Raw genomic sequence first — 20508 nt, forward strand, 5'->3', positions numbered from 1 at the left:
ATTGCTAGGTGAAGTAGGCTTAAAGATCTCAACAAGCAGCACATGATGTGTGATCTTGTCAGGACCCGGACGAGCAGGTCGGGTTGGAGCCCATGTGCAGGGGATACTGGGGATTCTGTCTGTACCCCTTGATGCATATTGATGGGTAGGTAGGTACAGACAGGCACACAAACGGAATAGCAGGACTGGAAAACAGAATAGAAGGGAGCTGAGGCCCACTGGCAGGGCTGAGAACAGGTAAGCCCACTGGCAGGGCTGATGACAGGTAAGCCCACTCTGAACAACTGCAAATCGTATATGCCAGGAACGGAAGACAAAAAGGGAAGTCTGTATAACAAGCCAAGTCAGAAGCCAATGATCAAGAACAGGACACCGGGAACAAGCCAGGACCAGGAACAAGCCACAGCAAGGAGCTGCTTACACTACAATGCAAAGGCACTGTGTGAGGAGCAGGGCAGGTCTTTCAAGGCAGGGCTCAACTCAGGTAATAAGGTTCAGCTGTACCTGTTAATTGGGTTCTGAGCGCTCCTGAGGGAGGAGGGTGGCCACTAGTGGTAGCAGATGGATATACCACATGTATTGTTAAGCCATGGTTCAGGCAGCGAAAAGTGGACCCTGACAGGTCTAAGGAAATTAAAAAACAGATGAAAAAGTAATTGACACCTATCAGCCTGGAAAGGGTTATAAAGCCATTTTAAAGGCTCTGGGACTCCATCTAATCCTTGGTGACAGCCATTATCTACAAATGGAGAAAACATGGAACAGAAGTGAACCTTCCCAGGAGTGGTCGGGCTACCAAGATTTCTCCAAGAGTACATCAACAAATCGTCCAGGAGGTCAGAAAAGAACCCAGACTAACATGCAAGCTCAAGCCTCACTAGCCTCAGAACGAGACTAAGCAAAAATATCATCCATGGGAGAGTAGAAAGGTGAAACCAAGCTTGCTGACCAAGATGAACACAAGAGCTCATCTTACATTTGCATCTTGTGATAATATTCTGTGGACTGATGAGTCAAAAGTGAAACTTTTTGGAAGACATAGGTTTTGTTACATCTAGCGTACAGCTAACTCAGCATTTCATGATAAGAACATCATACCAATAATCAAATGGGGTGGTAGTAGTGCGATGGTCTGGGGCTGCTTCAGGACCTAAGTCACTTACCATAATTGATGGAACCATAAATTCTGCTCTGTACCAGAAAGCGAATGTCCAGCCATCAGTTTGTGATCTTGAGATCAAGCGCAATTATGGAGCAGGACAATGATTAGAAGCACACAGACAGGTCCACCTCTGTATGGCTCAAGAGAAACAAAATTAAGGTTTTGGAGTGGGCTACTTGAATCCTTTTGAGATCCCGTGGCATGACTTTTAAAGGCAGTTCCTGCTCCCAAACCCTGCTCAATTTAAACAATTCTGGCAAGAAGAGGGGGTCAAACTTCCTCCCCAGCAAAAACTTATTAACCAGTTTTTGCAAACATTTACTTTCAGTTGTTGCCACCAAGGGTGGCACAACCAGTTACTAGGTTTAGGGGGCAATAACTTTTTCACAAAGGTGATATAGGTTTTGATTAACTCTTTATCTTCAATAAATGAAATGAACATTTAAAAGCTGCATTTTACCCACATCGTCTTATATTAAAATTAGTTGGATGATCTGAAACATCTACATGTGACAAATAAGCAAAAATAGAAAAAATGGGTAGGGAGCAAATACTTTTTCACAACACTTTATATTCAGTAAGAATACATTAAAAACAATGTACTATGTTCTCAATCTGCAAAAAGGCCCTTTTTAATTTCAGAAAGGGTAAAACCTTATTATGGGAGCTGGCACCATATTCTTCACTCTATATGCTTTGACAGAACGAAAAGTTGTTATATGCTGCAGATACACTTGATATGTGATAATGCTGCAGATGTATATAAAAAAGAAAATTTGTGTTTCCCCACTTTTTATAGGAAAATCTTCTAATTCGCCTCCACATCCACATTGCGGATGAGTCCAAGGAAGATATATGCACTGCCCAGCACTGTATTTCTCATCAGAAGTTTGCGATGACCCTGTTTGAACAGGTACAATACCAATTCCAAGTGACATATAGAAAACAGAGCCACAATAGTTCCTCGTTCTTGAACTGGACAGTATAGAATGCCTGTATAATTGGCTCATAAGAGATCCAGACTTTGTGTAAATCCTGTCATAATCCATGGTGCTATGGAGATGGCTGTGCAAGTTAAAAAAAAAAAACATAAAGCTTCTAGTAGTAGTGATTTTTTGTTTAAAGAAGAACTCCCATAAACTGGTTTTATGGCTAGTTTCAGATTAAAAACTAGTTTTTAAAAATATTCTGCCATTCCGTTTTTTTTTTTTTTTTGAATAGTTCTAATTTTTGTATAATGCAATGTTTTCACCCAATTGTATGTCAGTCATTTGTATTTGTTCTAGCTTTGCTATCTTATCCCAATCCCCTAGATAAAATCCTGAACTCCTTAACATATTCCCTGTGATAAAAAAAAATTGAATGACTCGACAGACATTGTGGTTAATAAAAGTCTACGGAGGAACAGGCTTCCTTAGCATTACCATAAAGATTCAGCTTGGTGTGGTCTTTAGGCAGGCAAAGTTACCCCCAAAACATGACTGACAACAGTGACAGCCCCCAGGACTGCAGAGAAAGAAACAACATTTGATTAAAAAAAAGATTTTGACAATAGAAATCTACATTACTGTGTTCACCACAATATTTTATTCTCAAGTAAAAAAAATATGTTTCCATGGGACAGTATGTGTGTCATTAACAGTTTTTGTTTTATGTATTACAGTGTGTTTGTACAAGCTGTGGTGCCACATCGGACCCTCTGCCATTTATTCAGATGGTGCATTACATTTCCACCACTGCCCTCTGGTAGGACTATTTTAAATTATTTTGTGAAACAGGAAAAAACTAAGCATTTACTCATATTTCTTTTAATGACATCATTAGTATTCTAATTTTGTCCTTAATTATGTTCATTTCATTAGGGTTCTAACTTTTTTAGAGTAAGTAATTCAGTAAAATCTTGATTTTAAATTGATTACAATGTTTAATACTTACCACCTTTAATGGTGTTCTTGAGCGTATATGCATTGCGACAAAACTGCCAATGAAAGTAATTTAAAAAATATAAAAATTATCAAAAACCCCTTCCTGGACCCAACTGATCTATCCCAACTACCTTCCCATCTCTCTATTTCATCTCTCCTCCAAACTTCTTGAATACATTGTACACACCTAAGTTTCTTGACTCCAACTCTTTACATAGCCCTCAATCTTGACTGCCCCTACTAAATTTACTAATGACCTGTTTACCGCTTAATCCAAAGGCCGCTACTCTATGCTAATCCTAATGGATTTTTCTTTTGTCTTTGACTCCGTGGAACACCCTCTTCTCCTTCAAAGTCTTCACCATCTTGGTCTCTCCTGGTTTACATCCTACCTTCTGATCGTACATTCAGCGTCTCCCTCTCCAGTAACACTTCCCTTCCAATGCTAAAATTCCTTCAACAGTTTCTCTCAATGTCATTGGTGCAATCATCCCCCCATCCACTTACACTTGCTGCCTCCGTGTCACCCTTGACTGAACACCTTTCATTTACCCCCTCCAAATCCATTCTGTTTCAAAAAACTGCCATCTCCATCTTACAAACATTGCCTGCATCCCTTCCTAAGACAAAATGCCACTAAAGCTCTTTTTCCTGCCCTCATTATTTCCCATCTTGACTACTGAATCCCTGTCTTAGCTGGTCTCCCTCATACCCGTTAAGACCCTGTACAATCCACCTTGAACGCAGCTGCCGGACTTATCTTCTTCACCCATAACTTTAACAAGATTTCAAAATCCTAACTCTTACTTTCAAAGCTCTTCATAGTGGTCTCCCTACTTACATCTCCTAATACTTTCCTAACCGGTCTCTCTGCACACCTAATGATCTCCATCTCTCCTCTCCTCTGATTTCTAGTTCTCATGCACACTTGCAAGATTTCTCAAGAGTAGCATATATCCTCTGGAATGTACTTCCCCGACTTATCTGTCTTTCCTCTGCCTTTGGTCCTTCAAAACTTTTTAAGGATACCTACAAACTTACCTGTTAACCCCCTTCCTCCTATCTTCCTTTAACTCACATTTCCAAGTCCCTCTCCTGTAATATTTTTACTAGTGTGGCTGGTTCATCCCTAACAGTGGCACGTTTACCTCTTGTATAATACTCCTTAACTCCCTCCTTACCTCTTGTTTCTGTATACACTTGTTATGTCCTGCGTATCCATTGTACCGTGCTGTGAAATATGATGGTGCTATGTAAAACTGTAACTCATGATAATTATATTAACATAAATGGAAGTTTATTATGAGGCTGTTTAAATGAATATATACATTCCTATTTCTTGAAGGCACAATGGAACATTGTGTTTATACTAAATTATGCAAAATCTCACCTGTCAACCGTTTTATTGAAAATCTTAATATTATGTTCCGTAACTGAAATGAAATGCATCAAATTTTGCTACTGCAAGATCAAGTCTCGATCACTAGATGTGATGAAATATATGAAGAAAGAAGATTAAGTAGGGACATGTTTCATATTCTGCAGTTGTTTCTGTTTATCTGAAATGCCAGTAACATTCATCAGCGGCAGTTTTCATGGGGAGAGATTTCTATAAACTCCTTAAAACTCCTTATAATGCACATATACATTCTAATTAATCCTTTATTTGCTTTACAATAGTAACCAGGCCATCTGTATGTTGGAAAGAAGAGAAAAGCCTACCCCTGACATGTTTGGGGAACTGCTCCAGAAAGCTAGTACTATGGGAGACTTGCGAAACTGTCCGGTGAGTCAACGTTTTCATGTGTGTGGTTGTGTATCTCAACTATTTGTCTTGCGTTAAATAGTACACTTTTATGTTATATGTGTACTGAAGAATAAAATATCTACAGTGTTGCATAAAAGAATAGTTGCCTGTTGAAATGTCTTTATGTGGTCCTATTGTAACTCATATGTGAATTGCTTTACAGAGCAATTGTGGTGAGAAAATAAGAATCCGCCGTGTGCTCATGAACGCTCCTCAAATCATAACCATAGGACTGGTGTGGGACTCTGATCATTCAGACTTGGCTGAAGATGTCATTCATAGTCTTGGCACCTGTCTGAAGCTCGGTGATGTGAGTTTATACTGTTATAACTACTACAGTAAATAACTTAATTGATAAAAGATTTCTCAGTTCTGGTTATTGGAAAAAGCAATTACCTAAATTGTTTATTTCTCATGAATGATGGCGGAAGCTCACTTTAAAATAGATAATCCTCTAGTATTTTTTTATGTTGCAATCAGGCTTGTGCTGTTAGGTTTTCCTTTAAATTTCCACTTGTTTCCTCCACTTAGTAAGCAAACACATTTTTCTGTAAAGAGGTATGTGTGGAATTGAGGTTAAGGAATGACAAAGGGATTTAGTCGATATAGTGGAAATATTGCAGCTGTTTGTGTGACAGAACTATATTATTTCAACTCTTTTTATTTGTATTCAAAATGAATTAAATGTTTTGACACTATAAGGGTCTGTGAAAGAATTAACTGGAATTCCAGGATATAAACTCTTACTTTGTCGTTAATTCCCACTGCTAACAATCTAGTTAAAGGGTAATGAATGAGGGAATAAATTGTGTTTATTATACTTTTACAGTATTTACAATAAAAATGTTCCCCTTTAAAATGTTGTTTTAACATGTAAAAGGCATGGTTATTTTAAATTAATAAAAACACAGAACCCTTTTCCTTAAATTGGTATCAGTTAAGATTGTGTATAGGTAATTATGACTTATGATCACAGCAGGGGTCAAGCAATCCTCTTTCTCAGTTGTTTTACAGGGTAACAGACGACAGAGCAAAACACTCTGAACTCTACCTGGTTGGAATGATTTGCTACTACGGGAAACATTACTCCACATTCTTCTTTCAAACAAAAATACGCAAGTGGATGTATTTTGACGATGCCCATGTTAAAGAGGTGACCTTCAGAAGAATTACTTTTTACTAGGTTATTCCTTGTCCCCCCGTTGCCCCCCCCCGCCGAATTTGGAACCACCCAACGGATTGCCTGTCTTTTTTTTGCAGTAACCTTTTTTTTTTGACTTAACAGAAGTAACTAATTAGTTCAAATCTCAGAGTATCTTAACCATTTTTCCACTTTTTCAGATTGGTCCAAAATGGAAAGATGTAGTTACAAAGTGTATTAAAGGCCATTACCAGCCATTACTGCTTTTATATGCTGACCCCAGGGGTACTCCAGTATCTGTTCCAGATGTCCTGTCTCAGATGGATATACGTCAGTACAGCAGAACCTGCTATGACAGCGAAGACTCAGGTAATGAAGCTGAACCCTGTCTCGCAGCATCGGAATTCCTTCAATGCACTATAAGAATTTAAAAAATCTAAGACTCATTTTTAATTGTATGCATCTTCAATAATATGTGCTGGAAAAAAAACGTATAAAGCGGCGACTTTATTGTCAATTCAAAATACATTGTGCATTAGTATTATTATTGTTATTATTATTACTATATGATAGCCTTACCCATTATTGTGGGTTGCATCTTAGGCAAATAAAGTGGCAGTTTTTGTGTTCTATATGTGTTATACGTCTTTTAATTTTTTTATTTTTACACAGGGAGGGAACCTTCAATTTCCAGTGATACCAGGACAGATTCTTCCACTGATAGCTATCATTATAAGCATTCCCACCACGAGTCTGTGGTCAGTCACTTCTCCTCTGATTCGCAAGGTACAGTGATATACAACCTGGAAAATGATGCAGCATCACAAAGCAGCCGGGACACAGGTAACGTATAACTTGAAGAAATTGTTTGTTCGCTAAAGGGAGAGTTGTCAGAGTTGTGTCTCAGCTCCCTGACTTTACTATACATTATGAAGGTCCACCCCCAGTGAACATCTGCTACAGGAAGCGCTTTATAATTGATTGTAAGCTCATTTGAGCAGGGCCCTCCTAACCTGTTGTTTCTGTATGTCATCTTGCTATGCCCTGTCTACCCATTGCATAGCGATGCGGAATCTGATGGCGCCATATAAAACAATAAATGATAATAAATATACACAGCTCTTGTAGTTGAAGGAACTTGATTAATAATGAATGATGGCATATGGGAGGGAACTTTCTTGCAAACTTTCCTGACCACTTTTTTAGTGAATAGAAAGTGCTAGTAATTACTAAGATAGGATCTTACCTGTAACAAAGAACATGTTATAATCTTGACAGTTAAATGTTCAATTGTCCATTCCTTGGCAGAATTTGAGTACCAGTATCGAATAACTCTATACAAGGATAACCTATGATGTTGTACCTTCATTCTAATCCACAGGGCACCTGACAGATAGTGAATGCAGCCAACGACACTTCTCGAGAAAAGGACCCATAACGGACCGAAAGCGAACTTCTAGTAGACCCAGAAGGAAAGGAGAAGAATCTCAGTCTTCTGGCTATCACAGCGAAGGTCAGCCTTCACTTTTATTTGTTTCCTTTCCCTCGTGATCCTCAGCTGCACTGCAACAAGTGAACTGTAGCTTGCCCTTTCTTCAGGTAGGACAGGAAATTAATAAAATCAGCCCCTCCCAACTGCCTCCTCATTGTTTTTCCTGGCCTACTGCAGGTAGGAGCATTATTTTTTTGCAACTTTTTCTTTTAGGTCCACGGGAGGACCTGTATCCCTAGCTCCCCCACATACACTCGGTAGAGCAATCAAGTGAGGAGACATATTTGGAACCTGTAGCGGTCTGAGAGCAATCTGGGTTCTGCCTCTGGTTTAAGAGGCCATTCAGATGGAAGTGAGCTCCCTCAGGTGTTATTTTCTCACCTCCACTCACAAATAGCTTTAGATCTTCCCTGTTATTGTGGAGAAGATGCTAGCAACGTTTATTTTTAAATCGTTCCGTTCCGCGCTCTAGAATAATTTTGAGCTTTTCAGGAACCAGATATTTTGGGACATTATTCAGGACTTGCAGATGAAAGAAGTGCTAGTTCGTGTGTCTGCAAGGGTCTATTCACCAGTATTTTTGGTGCCAAAGTCATAAGGCACCTTTCAGCTCATCATAGACCAGCGTTTCCAATCAAGTTCCCGCTACCATTGAAATTCGGGATGGAATCTTTAAAGTCTATACTGAAACTACTGAGCCTTGGTGACTATCTGGCCACTCTACAATAGATAGAATAGATTCGCAGGACACTGATCTACGTCTGGCTCTGCTACGCCCTCAGTGGACTGTTCACACTTAGTTTCGAGCACTCCCTTTTGGCCTGTCATCTTCTCCTCAAGTTTTTACTAAAAGACATACTTTACCTGGTCTATTGGCTTCTGGCTGCTCTCTCACTTGCAACCCTTCTGCCCCAAGTCACCAGCACTATTCATACGTTACTAGAACCTCTGCTTGATAGTGAATCTTAACAAGTCCCAGTTGCTTCCCTCCTAAAGACTTCTTTTGAAAACAGTCATAGACACCACTCTGCAACAGGCCTTCCTTCCACCAGAGAAGGTACAACATCTTCAGGACTTGACCATAGATCACTTGAAACATTCCTCCTGTTCCATCAGGTAGATATGTTAGGACTCATGTCAGCATCAAAGATGTCTATTCCTTGGGCTCTGGCCAGGGTGTGTTCTCTACGGACGTTTCTCCTCAGAGTTTTGGGTGGCTTCTCTCTTGTGGCTAAATTCTCATCAAATAACCAAAGGGCTGTCTTGGCGGGCTCTGTGTTGGACAGTGTTCTCTACAGATGCCCAATCTTTTGATCGGTAGCTACCTCATAGGCTAAACTGGCAGTTGTACCTTCAGATTAGATATGTAGCAGTTTGGTCTTTGTTTCACACCTTTCTATAGAACTTGATATTTCAGCAGCAGAAACGTCTGTTATTTCCCACCCTTTCTGCTTAGGTATATGTCACTTGTTAGTGCTGTTGAGGATCACAAGGGAAACATTTAATTTTTACCTGAGAAATTATTTTCTTACTGTATCTTGCAGCAGCACTATATTGTTTCCTCTCAATAAAATGTTCTTTTGCATAATACTTTGTTGGCTTTGTTAATACACTGAGAGTGGTGTTGGGAGGAGCTGGTTTTGTTGATTCCCTGCCCTACCTGGAGGATGAGGAGCTACATCTCACCTTTTAGTGCTGCTGCAGGATACACAAGGAAGGAAATTGCCAAGTAAGAATTTAATGTTTCATTACTTTAAATTTTTCCCCATTTTCCCAGCTTACCGATATAATTTTATTATATATTAGGTGAAACATTAAAGGAGAAGCAGGCTCCCAGAACAGGCCTTAAATTGTCCAGCAGCTCAAGCAGGCTCAGAGACTTTAAAGCTACTGTTAGCAATATGATACATAGCAGACCATCACAAGCATCACAGACATCACAAACCGTTCATCATGTAGGAAGTGGAATGGATCAGACAGAAATCAAACCTCCATCAAGCTTGACTGTGCGACCTCGGGACTGGGAGATGGAAAGTGGCAACAATGAAGCCAAGTCAAATGTATCCAATAGGTATCGTCCGAATTGGCGTCCTACTCGTGAGCCATTAAATGTAGATAGTGTCTTCAGATCAGAAAAGAGGAAAAACACTGGATACTGTCCGCTCAGTCCTTTCAATGAAGATTCAGGTGAGTTTTTTGTCTATGTATGTTTTAATCATTAATCACAATGTGATTAGTAAACAAAAAAAAAGATAGTTAAAAAAAACTCTATTTAGAATTTATATCTTAACAAAAATCCTTGCATGGAAAGAGTATTCTTTAATGGTGTAAATTGAATTGGCCAAGTTCAATGATGTCCAAAAGGACGTGGCCACAGGCTGACCAGATGTCAAAATTCCAAAGAAAATGCACACCTCTCAAATGTGGCCTTTTTTCAGCACAAAAAATACACTACTAAAAATATTTTTGTGTTGTCTGGCAGTAAAACATACAAGGTGCTGTAAATTCCTACTAAAGTAGAATGTCTGTGGAAAAAAAACACAAAAAATACTGCTGCAAACATTGACAAAGGCTGGTGGTAAAATGTGTGCATGGAAAGAATTAAAATACCAGTATGAAATACCTTGGGGTGTCTCGTTTTCAAGCATATATGGTTTGATGGGGTAAAATGAACTGACCAGCTCCAAAGATGTCTCGAATAGGACATGAGGCAACATGACCAGATTTGGAAAAAAAATGTTTTTTTCAGTAACAATATGCTGCTTGTACTTATTGTCCTATAATGTGCAGAAAAACATAGAAAACATTGGGTATTTCTAAACTCAGGAAAATATTTCTAAATCTATTTAGCAGTTTTTCGTCGTAAAAGATTTTTCAAATAAAAGTCTCAATTTTTCATCATAAATTATATGGTATGATGAAAATAATGGTATCTAACGAAAGCCCTTCTTCTCCTGAAAAAAAAAAATATAGAACGTGTGGGTACAGTAAATGAGAAGTAAATTACAGCTAATAATGAGCACCACGAAGGGTACAAAAATAAAACGGCTCCGTCCTTAAGGGGTTAATTATAGTGCTTTGCTAGTGCTAACTTTTGTTAATAGTTATTTTCCATCACAAATACTACCAGTCTGAAATAGTTGAGTGATTAGTGCAACTACCTTAATGTATTTTATCCACACAGATCTGGATGTTTTGACCTGTATGATATTACATGTTTGTTTGTTACATTGTTGCATAATATCACCCAGACATGGGTTGCTATGTGAGGTTATTGATTTGATGAGTTGCTGGTTCTTTTGTAAGTAATTTTACCTGCTTTGTAATTCTTGTGTTTTTCTTCCATTTTCCTTCTCATAAAAGCTAAAGAACTGACCGTTAATGATATGCATGATCATGCCATGCATGATGCAAAAGAGACACATCAGTGTGTGAAATACAGGAGTTGGGGTGTGGGCCGGAGCATTCCACATCTTATTGAGCACCAACAACCTCGCCTTATTCAGAGGATGGAGTCTGGCTACGAGAGTAGTGAAAGGAACAGCAATAGCCCTATTAGCATGGACCTGCCTTTATCAGAAAACTGTAGTGCTTTTCGGTAAATATTCAGTCTATTTAGAGTAAAGTCACAATGTAACAATGTAAAATCTCAAATACAATACAAATTTGTTGTTTTCCCTACAGCCTCGGTTTAATGCATGTGCATTTTTACAGTACATATTAATGTACATATTGTTTATGTGCAGTTTTAGATATGCAGATTAACCCTAAGCTTTCATATTTTATGGCAGTTTTATCATTTAGCTGAATAATAAAGATGAATATCTTTTTAAGGGAATATCATTCAAGAAAAAGTCCTGCCGCGGCACCCACCTGGCGAAATATCCCCAAATCCCAAAGCAGCAGTGCATTGGATATGGCAGATTCAGCCTCAAGTGTCTGGGTGAAGGTCCACCCTTCGCATATGGGTAAGATGAAAACCCTAGACAGCCTTATAATTGTATGGGTTTGTGTATTTGTGTGGATGAACATTCCGAATTTAAAAATGTGTAAAGTCTCCAATGTACATTAGCAATTCCTGAAAAATACAGATATAGATTTTTGATTCTTTATCCACCGCTATGTAAAAAGTAACAGAACGCCATGTAACGATAAGGAATCAAAAGATGACATACATTGGATCTTGTATCCATTTCTCTACCTAGAAGTCTTAGATTGCTTAAGAAAGTTACACCTCTTTAACTGCAAAGAACAATGGTGTTAAAGTGGTCCTGAAGCTGAAGGGAAAGAAAAGGCAGTATCAAGGGCAGTTTATTATCAGAATCAAACAGGCCAGATTCAAAATGGTAAGGACAAGAGAAAGTCAAATTCAAAATGGTAAGGACAAGAGCAAGGTCGGGTAGTTCAAAGATCAAAGAAGGCTGCGGCCAAGAGGACTCAAGGTCAGGCATAAGGTCTGGATACTGAGGAACATGTGAATGAAACAAAAACAAGAGATGTCCCAGGAGGCACTGAACCTGTGAGCATCTATGTGTGGGTTTACATAAAATGCCACAGTACAGTACTTGCAAAAGTATTCACCCCCACTTGACATTTGTCCTATTTTGGGGGTTTGTATCATTTGATTTACACAACATGCCTACCACAAAAACTGAAAGCATGCATAACTATTCACCTCCTCAAAAGTCAATACTTTGTAGAGCCACCTTTTGCAGTCACTTGGGGTATGCCTCTATAAGCTTGGCACATCTAGCCACTGGGATCTTAAAGGCAAAACTGCTCCAACGCCTTCAGGCTGGATGGGTGTTACTGGTATACTGCAATATACCACAGATTCGCAATTGGATTGAGGTCTGGGCTTTGACTAGGCCATTCCAAGACAGTGAAATGTTTCCCCTTTATGCGCTCGAGTGTTGCTTTAGCAGGATGCTTATGGTCATTGCCCTTCTGGAAAGTGACCCTCCGGCCCAGTCTCAAATCCCTGGAAGACTGAAACAGGTTTCCCTCAAGAATTTCCCTGTATTTAGAGCCATCCACCATTCCTTCAATCCTGACCATTTTCCCAATGTCCCCACATCCCCACAGTTGTATGTTGCCACTGTACATGTTCTCAAAATCGAGACTAGAGAGATGTACTGACACTGGCTATATAATTCCACCAGCCACAGGGAACAAGTCTCTCTACTTGTCTGGTCAACAGAAGACTACAAAACGAAAAAAAAAAAAACCAGTTATGTCTTTTTTTTTTACTGGTAGACAGGAGACCGAGGATGGGAATCTTTACTTTTATTTTACCAAAGTAAAAATAAAAACAGCATTGTGCATGTTCCACAGTTACATGGAATTTAAAAATGTATTGTATCTTCCTTGGTGTACTATGTGCATTGAGGACATTTGTTCAATTATTCATTATAGCTTTATGCCTGTCCGGTGCTTGTTTAAATGTCCTTACTGTATTACCCTCTACCCCTGATGGGAGGCTGTTAAATGTATCTACCATCCTCTCTGCAAAATCTCCTTAAAAAAACAGAACAGTAAAGGTATTTCTCTTCCGATCATTTTTTTTTTTGCATGATGTCTTCACTATGCATATGGCATCCAGGGGCTGTGTCTTGTTGATTAGGTAAATTAATTTAGTCCCCATTCCCAGTCCCAATCTATTTTTCTCGTTGGCATATGGACCTCTCTAACTATTCGGCAAGTCTAATACTCCCCATTGTTGGATGATAGCTCCATTTGTTTTAGCAAGCATGTGGCTGTGACTGATGAGAGTTCCAGCAGAACCAATGACGGTGGTGACGGTTATCCAACTCTGATTTAAATGTAAGCTAGTTCTGTTTGGTAGCAATAGTTATTATGCTCGTCACGAAGACTTGTTTGATGTACTTGTCTTGGGTCAGAGTGTTAGATTTTTTTGGTTCAGCTGTTTTCTGTATATAATTTTGTGTAATTACTGCAAAGCAAACATGATTATTATGTTGATGAGTCGTGTTTTTGATGTAAAGAGAGTGCGGTTAAGAACTGCAGTTCTGGTGTATGCATTGCATACAGTATTTTAATCTGTAAACATGGTTACTTGGCTTGTTCAGCATACTGCAGAATTTGTATGTGTTATCACACTGTTATTTTAGGCCATTCTACTCAACAAACACCCTGACTCCTTATACTCCCTGCGTGAAACGTTATTGTCAATCACCCAGCCAGACACTATACTAATCAGTCTACATAGGAGCCAATTTCATTAGCAGTGCCGTAAAGAATAATCCCAGTGTGGTGTTACAGCAGGGACAGTTACTCAGAGTATCACATGACTGACAACAATGGCCGCCTCCTGGTCTGCAGATAATGGGAGCTTATTTATGAGATAAAACCAGGATTATGTGAAAGCTACATCACTGTATACAGCACTGTATTTTATGTTCAAGATTTTTTTTTCCCAATGGAACTTGCCCTTTTATTCAGTGAGAAAGTATTTTCTCTAATATTAGGAGATGCATAATGTAACCGCAGCAGTTCTCAGTATTGCTCCCGTTGCTGATTAGGATCTTTTCACACAGTGTTATACTTATTTGACAGCAGGAGTAGAAGGCCCTGTGCCTTTAAAAACTGAGCTTGATGAGTTACAAGAGGAAGTAGCAAGAAGAGCGCGAGAGCAGGAGTTACGTTGGAAACGTGAGAAAGAGATTGAAGCAGCTATGGGATTTAACCCTCGGCCTAGGCGATTTTTGGATTTGGATGAATTACAAAATCAGGGTAACAACCACATACCTTATTGTTTTTATTATTTTTTTGTTGTTCTTTTTACCATTATCAGAAATGATAGTTTAATTGGAGGTTATGTATAAAAAGTAGTTTGAGCAACCGATAGAATGTTCTTGCTGTTTGGGCCAGTCCTTGTTGTAGTAATCAGATATGATGTCTAAGTAAAGGTTAGCTTGACTGTCTTTATCCAGTAAATGAGAACTGCAGAGAAGTTGGGCTTTTAGAATAATGCTTGGTTCTTAACTTAGTGATATACAAAGTTAATGTGTAAATGCACAAACATCCTATATCTTTTGTTCAATGCTGGCCCATGGGGACCGGTTTAGGCATTTGTGATCAAGTACTCTCTAAAGTATTCTGTATGTAATATGTACGTGCTTGGTCTTTACAATGGATCCATTTGTGGTATGTGGCGCGCTTGCCCAAAAAAAGCTGGCAGTTAAAATGTATTGTTCCTCCAATGAAGCACACACTTCATAACCAGTACAGGCTTTTGGGATACATAGTGGGAAACTAAATGGAGCTTTTGAAAGTGCTCTTGTGAACACCTTAAACAATAATGAGGCTGACACAAACTACACAACTGCACTAAAAAGCCACAAGAAGATGTTAAAGTGTGGACAATCTTATTTGTGGCCTTTACAGGAAGGAATGACAGCTTTGAGCGATCCATGCAAGAAGCAGATTCAGTGTTTGAGCAGTCACTGAGGCTTGAACAGAAAGGAGATTACTCTTCTGCTTTGGCCCTGTGTAACGAAGCTATTTGTAAGTAACTCATACTCAATCCACTGCTCCTCTTTCAGTGTGTATTGCATTAAACCGCATGTCTAATATATACCATTATGTTTCGGGGTTGGTGGGCTATATTTCATGTCTATCGCTAAAAACTTCTGATGCTTAATTTAAGAATTACTAAATGAAAGGAGCAGCTATTTAGTATTTGTAGAAAACCGGTGCACACGGTGCTTTAGGTTTTGTTCTGCCAAAGGACTCAACCCTTCCACTGTAAACTCTACTCCTTCTTCTTTCAGTCCTACTCCCTTCTCTTTGGGCTCCACCTCTTCCTTTCTGTATATTAAGTGTAGATACCAAGTACTTTTAAGTATATTTTGTTGTTGTGTGCACCATTTCAAATGCTTTATTTATTAGTTCAAGACATAATAATCTTTAAATAAAATAACTAAGAGTGTAAATTTAACCACTTTCACCAAGATCAGTCATCCATGTCAACAATACTAGCAAGATCACAGATCTCAAATTGGTTGAATTAGCTTGTGGTCAGTCCATGATGTGTGGAATAGCAACCGCTGTTACTTTATATTGACTAACTATTTGCGCCTTACATAAAGTGCCATCGTTGTCCCCAAACATCTTAGTTCCATCATTGTGCCCAAACAGCTTGCCTCTGACATTGTTGTTCCCCAGACAATTTCATAATTGTCCTCAAACAGTTGCCATATTTGTCTCAAGTACCATATCAGTGCCATCTTTCTCCCCACACATCTTGCCATGTTTGTACAGTGCCAACCTTTTCCATGCTCTCCCACACCTATACATACACATACATACAAACACTTATACACTCTAAGGGGTCCCTTACCCCAAACGCAACCTTTTCTCCTGCTGTGAGCAACCTCGTATTACGTGACTCCGCTACGCTCAGGGTGCCCCCGGTGCCACTCATTAGGGGTTGCTAGATTAGCACACAGAGAAGGACTGCCCCCCCGAGCTGGTCCAAAATTGTTAGCAAAGAGCTAATTTGTATGTTATTTTGCTCCTGCTGATAAGCACAGGTGGGTCCATCGATGTTTCGGACCTGTGCGAGTTAAAGAGCCACCTGTTATGATATCTGAAAAGCTCAGCAGCTGAGGGGCTTCCGGACAAATGTTATGAGGCTATGCTAGAAAAGAGCAGTGATGTCATATGAGAGGAAGGCTTGGAAGGACTGACAGTTCCTTCTGGCATAGCAATAAACAACATGCTCAGTCCGTATAACGGTTGAGTTTTTTTCCTTAATTATAATGTTAAAATGCTTATGATCATATTCAGAACATTGAATACAAAATGTTTTATACTATATAGTTCACTGAAAGAAGTTAATGTCCCTTGAAGTGCTTTGCTTTTTAATACTGATATATATCCTTGATTTTGATGACAAAAAGGAACATCCTGGAAGTTTTGAATCCACAACTAATGTTGAAACTGCCTTTCCTTTTCTTAAATGCAGATTTACCGGAGCAATTTTAGTAAAGCGTGGCAAGTTTTAAAGTGCAGACATTCTGTATAATTATAAATGTAAACTGCTGCTTTGTGTAGTAGAGCATTCAATAAAAATGCATTTTGGTTGTCATTGTGATTTTTTAACTAACGTTTACACAACGTAGCGTTTACAATCATGTGATCTACACCCATTTACCAGAAAATGGCACACCAAGGTTTACAGTAAAGTCAGGATAGACTTCATTGATTGGAATTTGAATACAAGGATTTGCATTTTCTACTGATTGTGAAGCATGGACTAAGTTAGAGATGGGGAGAAATATAATCCTGCATTTAATTTAGGAATCAAATACGGTATGCTAGTAGCCCCTTGCCTTTACCCAGGCTTTTTAGTTTAACCGTGTGAAATGTCCTGGAATTTTTTTTGCAGTTTCTGTTTGCTTTTGACATGTCTATCAACTTAAAGACATTATTAAAATGCTTCCTTGTTTCCTTCTAGTGTGTTTTCTAACATTTTGAATGTTGGAGGTCTTTGTTTTGAACAATCCACAACACTCAAAATATCTGTGATAAGCAAAAACTGTTTGGCAAGTTCCTTTCATGTTCAACTGTTATTAAAGGAGCACTCTAGCCCTTTCTCATGTTAAATGCATATTGGACTCGGCTTTGCATGTACTCCGGTTCATTTTATGACATGCAAATTGGTGCATGCATTCTTTAATTATTGGAAAACGAAACATTCGTCTCATTGAACTCCTCCTCTACTGAAAGCTGAGAGCGTACCTGAGTATGCTTCCTGCAGATGTTCAGTAGAACGCCTATTCTGGTCAGTAGGAGTAGTATCAACCAATCACATGTATGCATCTGAATGCTTGTGTTTTGCTACAATGCATGTGGTTGGCTGGGGCTCCCGTGACTTAAGTGGGGGTGTTACTGAGCGTGGTTAAAAGGTTTACACACGAATGCTTCCTGATTTCTGTAAAGGAAGACCGAGGAGGACATAAATGAGACAGAACTCTAATTCTAACTCCAGTAACCAAAGAATGCGTGGCCAACTTTGCATACAGTAAAATGAATTATGGTGCATGCAAAATGGACTACAGTGTTTATTAAAATAAAGACAGTTTTGGAGACTAGACTGTTCCTTTAAAGCGAGCCTTATCCCCTGCTGCCAGTTTGTTTCATGCCACTTATGTTGGATCAGTCAACATTTTATAAATGCATTGCTTACATAATGTTCACTATTGATGAACTAATATAGAACATTTTTAATTTTTCTTTGCTCTATTTTGCATGGGTCCATGTTTATGCTCCTTTCTGCATTTAAATTTTAATTTCTTTATTATTATTATTATTATTATTATTTTGGTTTGTGTGCGTGCATCTGTCTCTGCTATGTTTTCTTTTGCATTTTAGCTAAATTCAGACTTGCCATGCATGATGCCAGATCTAGCACACACTGCAGAGCCCTAGCAAATAAGAAGTTGCAAATGTGTATTCGAAACGCTCGGAGTCTTCAGGACCGCATGCTGCAGCCGACAATTCCACTACCACCGCCGTCAGTTTACCCCTTGCCACAGGGGGGAGCTTTAAGCCAATCTACAAGGTAGCTGCTGTCTAACTTCCCTTAAGTAGGAATGAATTAACTAAACTGTTTATTTTACCTTATATTTCAAGAAAAATAATTTAGATATTAAAAATTAGCTAAGGTTTTCCCTTTGGACACTTTCTTTTTTAAATAATTGTTTTACGGTTCCTGTTACATGACTTCATTTGGCTAATTAAATGAAATTAGGCTATATGTGAAAAGAAAAGAAAATCTGTCCAAATTACACCAGCAGGCTTCCATACTAATCCATTACTAAAGATATTTGGTTATCTGCTACATTAACCTCACTATCGCTTGATCCATGTCAGTGTTACTTGCGTTATGTTGTAAGTTCTTAATTTTAATGTTTTCATCCACGTGATTGAGATTGTTCCTTATTCTTAAATTCTATGGCTGCTCAATAAATAACATTTGTTTTGTTTCTGTGAAGTAATTACTTTAATTATCACCTGTCGTTGCAGTGACCAGGCTATCTCGGACCAAGTTCCAATGAACCCACAGGTACTGCTGGATACAAACACAAAGGAGGACTTTGCATCCGCTCCATTATTCCACTCGTTTGCTACTAGCCATGAGTTGCTTCCATTGTCCTCTGAGTCTTCCAATTTATCAGCTTCTGACCATAGCTCATATAGCAAACCATTTTCCAAACACCTTGCCCCATCTACAGATCCTGATATTCGTGGTACCGCCTCACCTCCTAAGCATAACTTAGTTAACAAAGCAGTAATAACAGAGGATTTCACCCAAGGCCTCCAAAACGGTATGCCAAAGACTGAGAGGACAAGTGATGAGAACCCAGATAATGGCAGTAAGCTGATCGAGGAACATGAGCTTAAAGATGGTTTTCTATCACTACGTAAGGTGAAACGCAATGGCATTAAGTCTGGATCTTTACCATCCTTGCTATTCCCCTGGGCACGGCGAACACAGGCTCAGTCTCCAGATATAAGCAACCCACCGAGCTATTGTAACAAATCTGTTAGTACTGAAGGCCATACAACCACTGATCAGACTGGTTCTTGTGTTTCAGTCCCTCCGTCAGGTTCCACCAATTTCCACCTTCCCTCAGCCAGTGTGTTCTCAAGAGTCAACAGCCATGGCATTTTATTGGAAAAACAAATTGAAACTGGCAATGCAGAACTTTGCAAGGCTGAGGCACCTAAGAGTAAGGGGTTAGTGCGGTCTCTAGCAGAACAATTTCAGAAGTTGCAGGGGGGTTCACCAAAGAGAAACAGTTTAGGTGTGAATTGTACTGGTGTTGACAATCCAGAGCAGAAGCCTCCACTAGCACAAATACAAGAATCCATGAATACTTCACACACAGAGTCAAATTCCCAGCCCGTAATAGTTCCAGAAAACAAAGCCAACTGCACAGAACAAGTCTGCCAAGATAAATCTTTGACCATAAATGGTTCTAACACAAATATTCATAACCAGAATATTGCTTTCTTCACAGGAGAATTACCTGAAAATAATATTAATGATAATATTAACAAAGTTAATAGTTCAGTTAACCATGGAAAAATATTGTACAAAGGGGAAAAAAAGGTAAAATTTGGAAGCACTGTTCATTTGCCAGTCTCTGGGCCTGTGGACCAATGGGCAGAGAATGTCAACAAGTATTATAGTGCCCATGTGGATGGCACAAATCGCCCAGTTTTATCGCCTCGGTCACATCCAGTAAAGTATGGCTTGTCAAAGAGCTCATTAGATTTGCGCCAGGAGTGGAAGGAGACAAATCAAGAGACTTCAGAGCTGGACACCTTATATAACAGGAGTTTACAGGCTGCTCCCAATAGGATTGCGCAATGGAGGTCTGAAAATGAAAGACAGACACTTGGGAAGCCACGTGAGTGCCTTAATCAATAATACCACAAAAGATGAAAAATCATCTTTATTATAAGAAATGTAGTATGTTGCAATAATCTCTATCCATGTTTTAACAGAATTTGCCATATGTTGTAATCACCACATTTTTTGAACACTCAGTTTACAAAGGGTTTCTACATACTCACCCGGTAATCTTATGTGAACCACCATTTAAATGGCAATTAAGCCTCCTCTGCTTCTTTCATTGAATTGGGCACTATGTACTGTGGTATATAGTGCTATTCAAAACAGAGGTCAGATTCGGGTAGCTAGCACTGTTTGAGTAAGAAATATAAAGATCTGCGTTAATACACATTTATGGAAAATGCCAGGAGCTGACCACTTGGTTTTTTTCAAGTTCAAAGCATATTTATATGAAAAGGAAGGTATCGGCTTCATTAAGAGTTTATGGGGGGGAAAGTGTGCTGATCTCTTCCTACAATCTTGTCCCTGGTCTTCACTGCAGTACTAGACCCGGCTGCATCCAAAAAGCACACTCAGTTCCTTACTTATTATTT

General features: G+C 39.0%; 1 protein-coding gene across 5 annotated transcripts in view; it reads left to right on the forward strand.

Moving 5' to 3' along the window:
• The window catches only part of USP54 (ubiquitin specific peptidase 54), a 43652-nt gene that overhangs the window by 11019 nt on the left and 12125 nt on the right, over positions 1-20508 (forward strand). For 2 of the 5 annotated variants that reach the window (XM_053450090.1, XM_053450092.1), the window contains exons 4-18: positions 1962-2075; positions 2826-2908; positions 4768-4873; positions 5058-5204; positions 5898-6047; positions 6236-6404; positions 6708-6878; positions 7417-7548; positions 9334-9714; positions 10891-11125; positions 11362-11495; positions 14104-14280; positions 14935-15054; positions 17926-18115; positions 18580-19970. In XM_053450090.1, the coding sequence (XP_053306065.1) occupies positions 1962-2075; positions 2826-2908; positions 4768-4873; positions 5058-5204; positions 5898-6047; positions 6236-6404; positions 6708-6878; positions 7417-7548; positions 9334-9714; positions 10891-11125; positions 11362-11495; positions 14104-14280; positions 14935-15054; positions 17926-18115; positions 18580-19970 (3700 nt within the window). Of the gene's footprint in view, positions 1-1961; positions 2076-2825; positions 2909-4767; positions 4874-5057; positions 5205-5897; positions 6048-6235; positions 6405-6707; positions 6879-7416; positions 7549-9333; positions 9715-10890; positions 11126-11361; positions 11496-14103; positions 14281-14934; positions 15055-17925; positions 18116-18579; positions 19971-20508 lie in introns of those variants that run through there. The other 3 variants (XM_053450091.1, XM_053450094.1, XM_053450093.1) reach the window with 3 other exon arrangements.

The sequence above is a fragment of the Spea bombifrons genome, chromosome 11 (assembly GCF_027358695.1).
Source record: "Spea bombifrons isolate aSpeBom1 chromosome 11, aSpeBom1.2.pri, whole genome shotgun sequence".
Classification (NCBI taxonomy): domain Eukaryota; kingdom Metazoa; phylum Chordata; class Amphibia; order Anura; family Pelobatidae; genus Spea; species Spea bombifrons.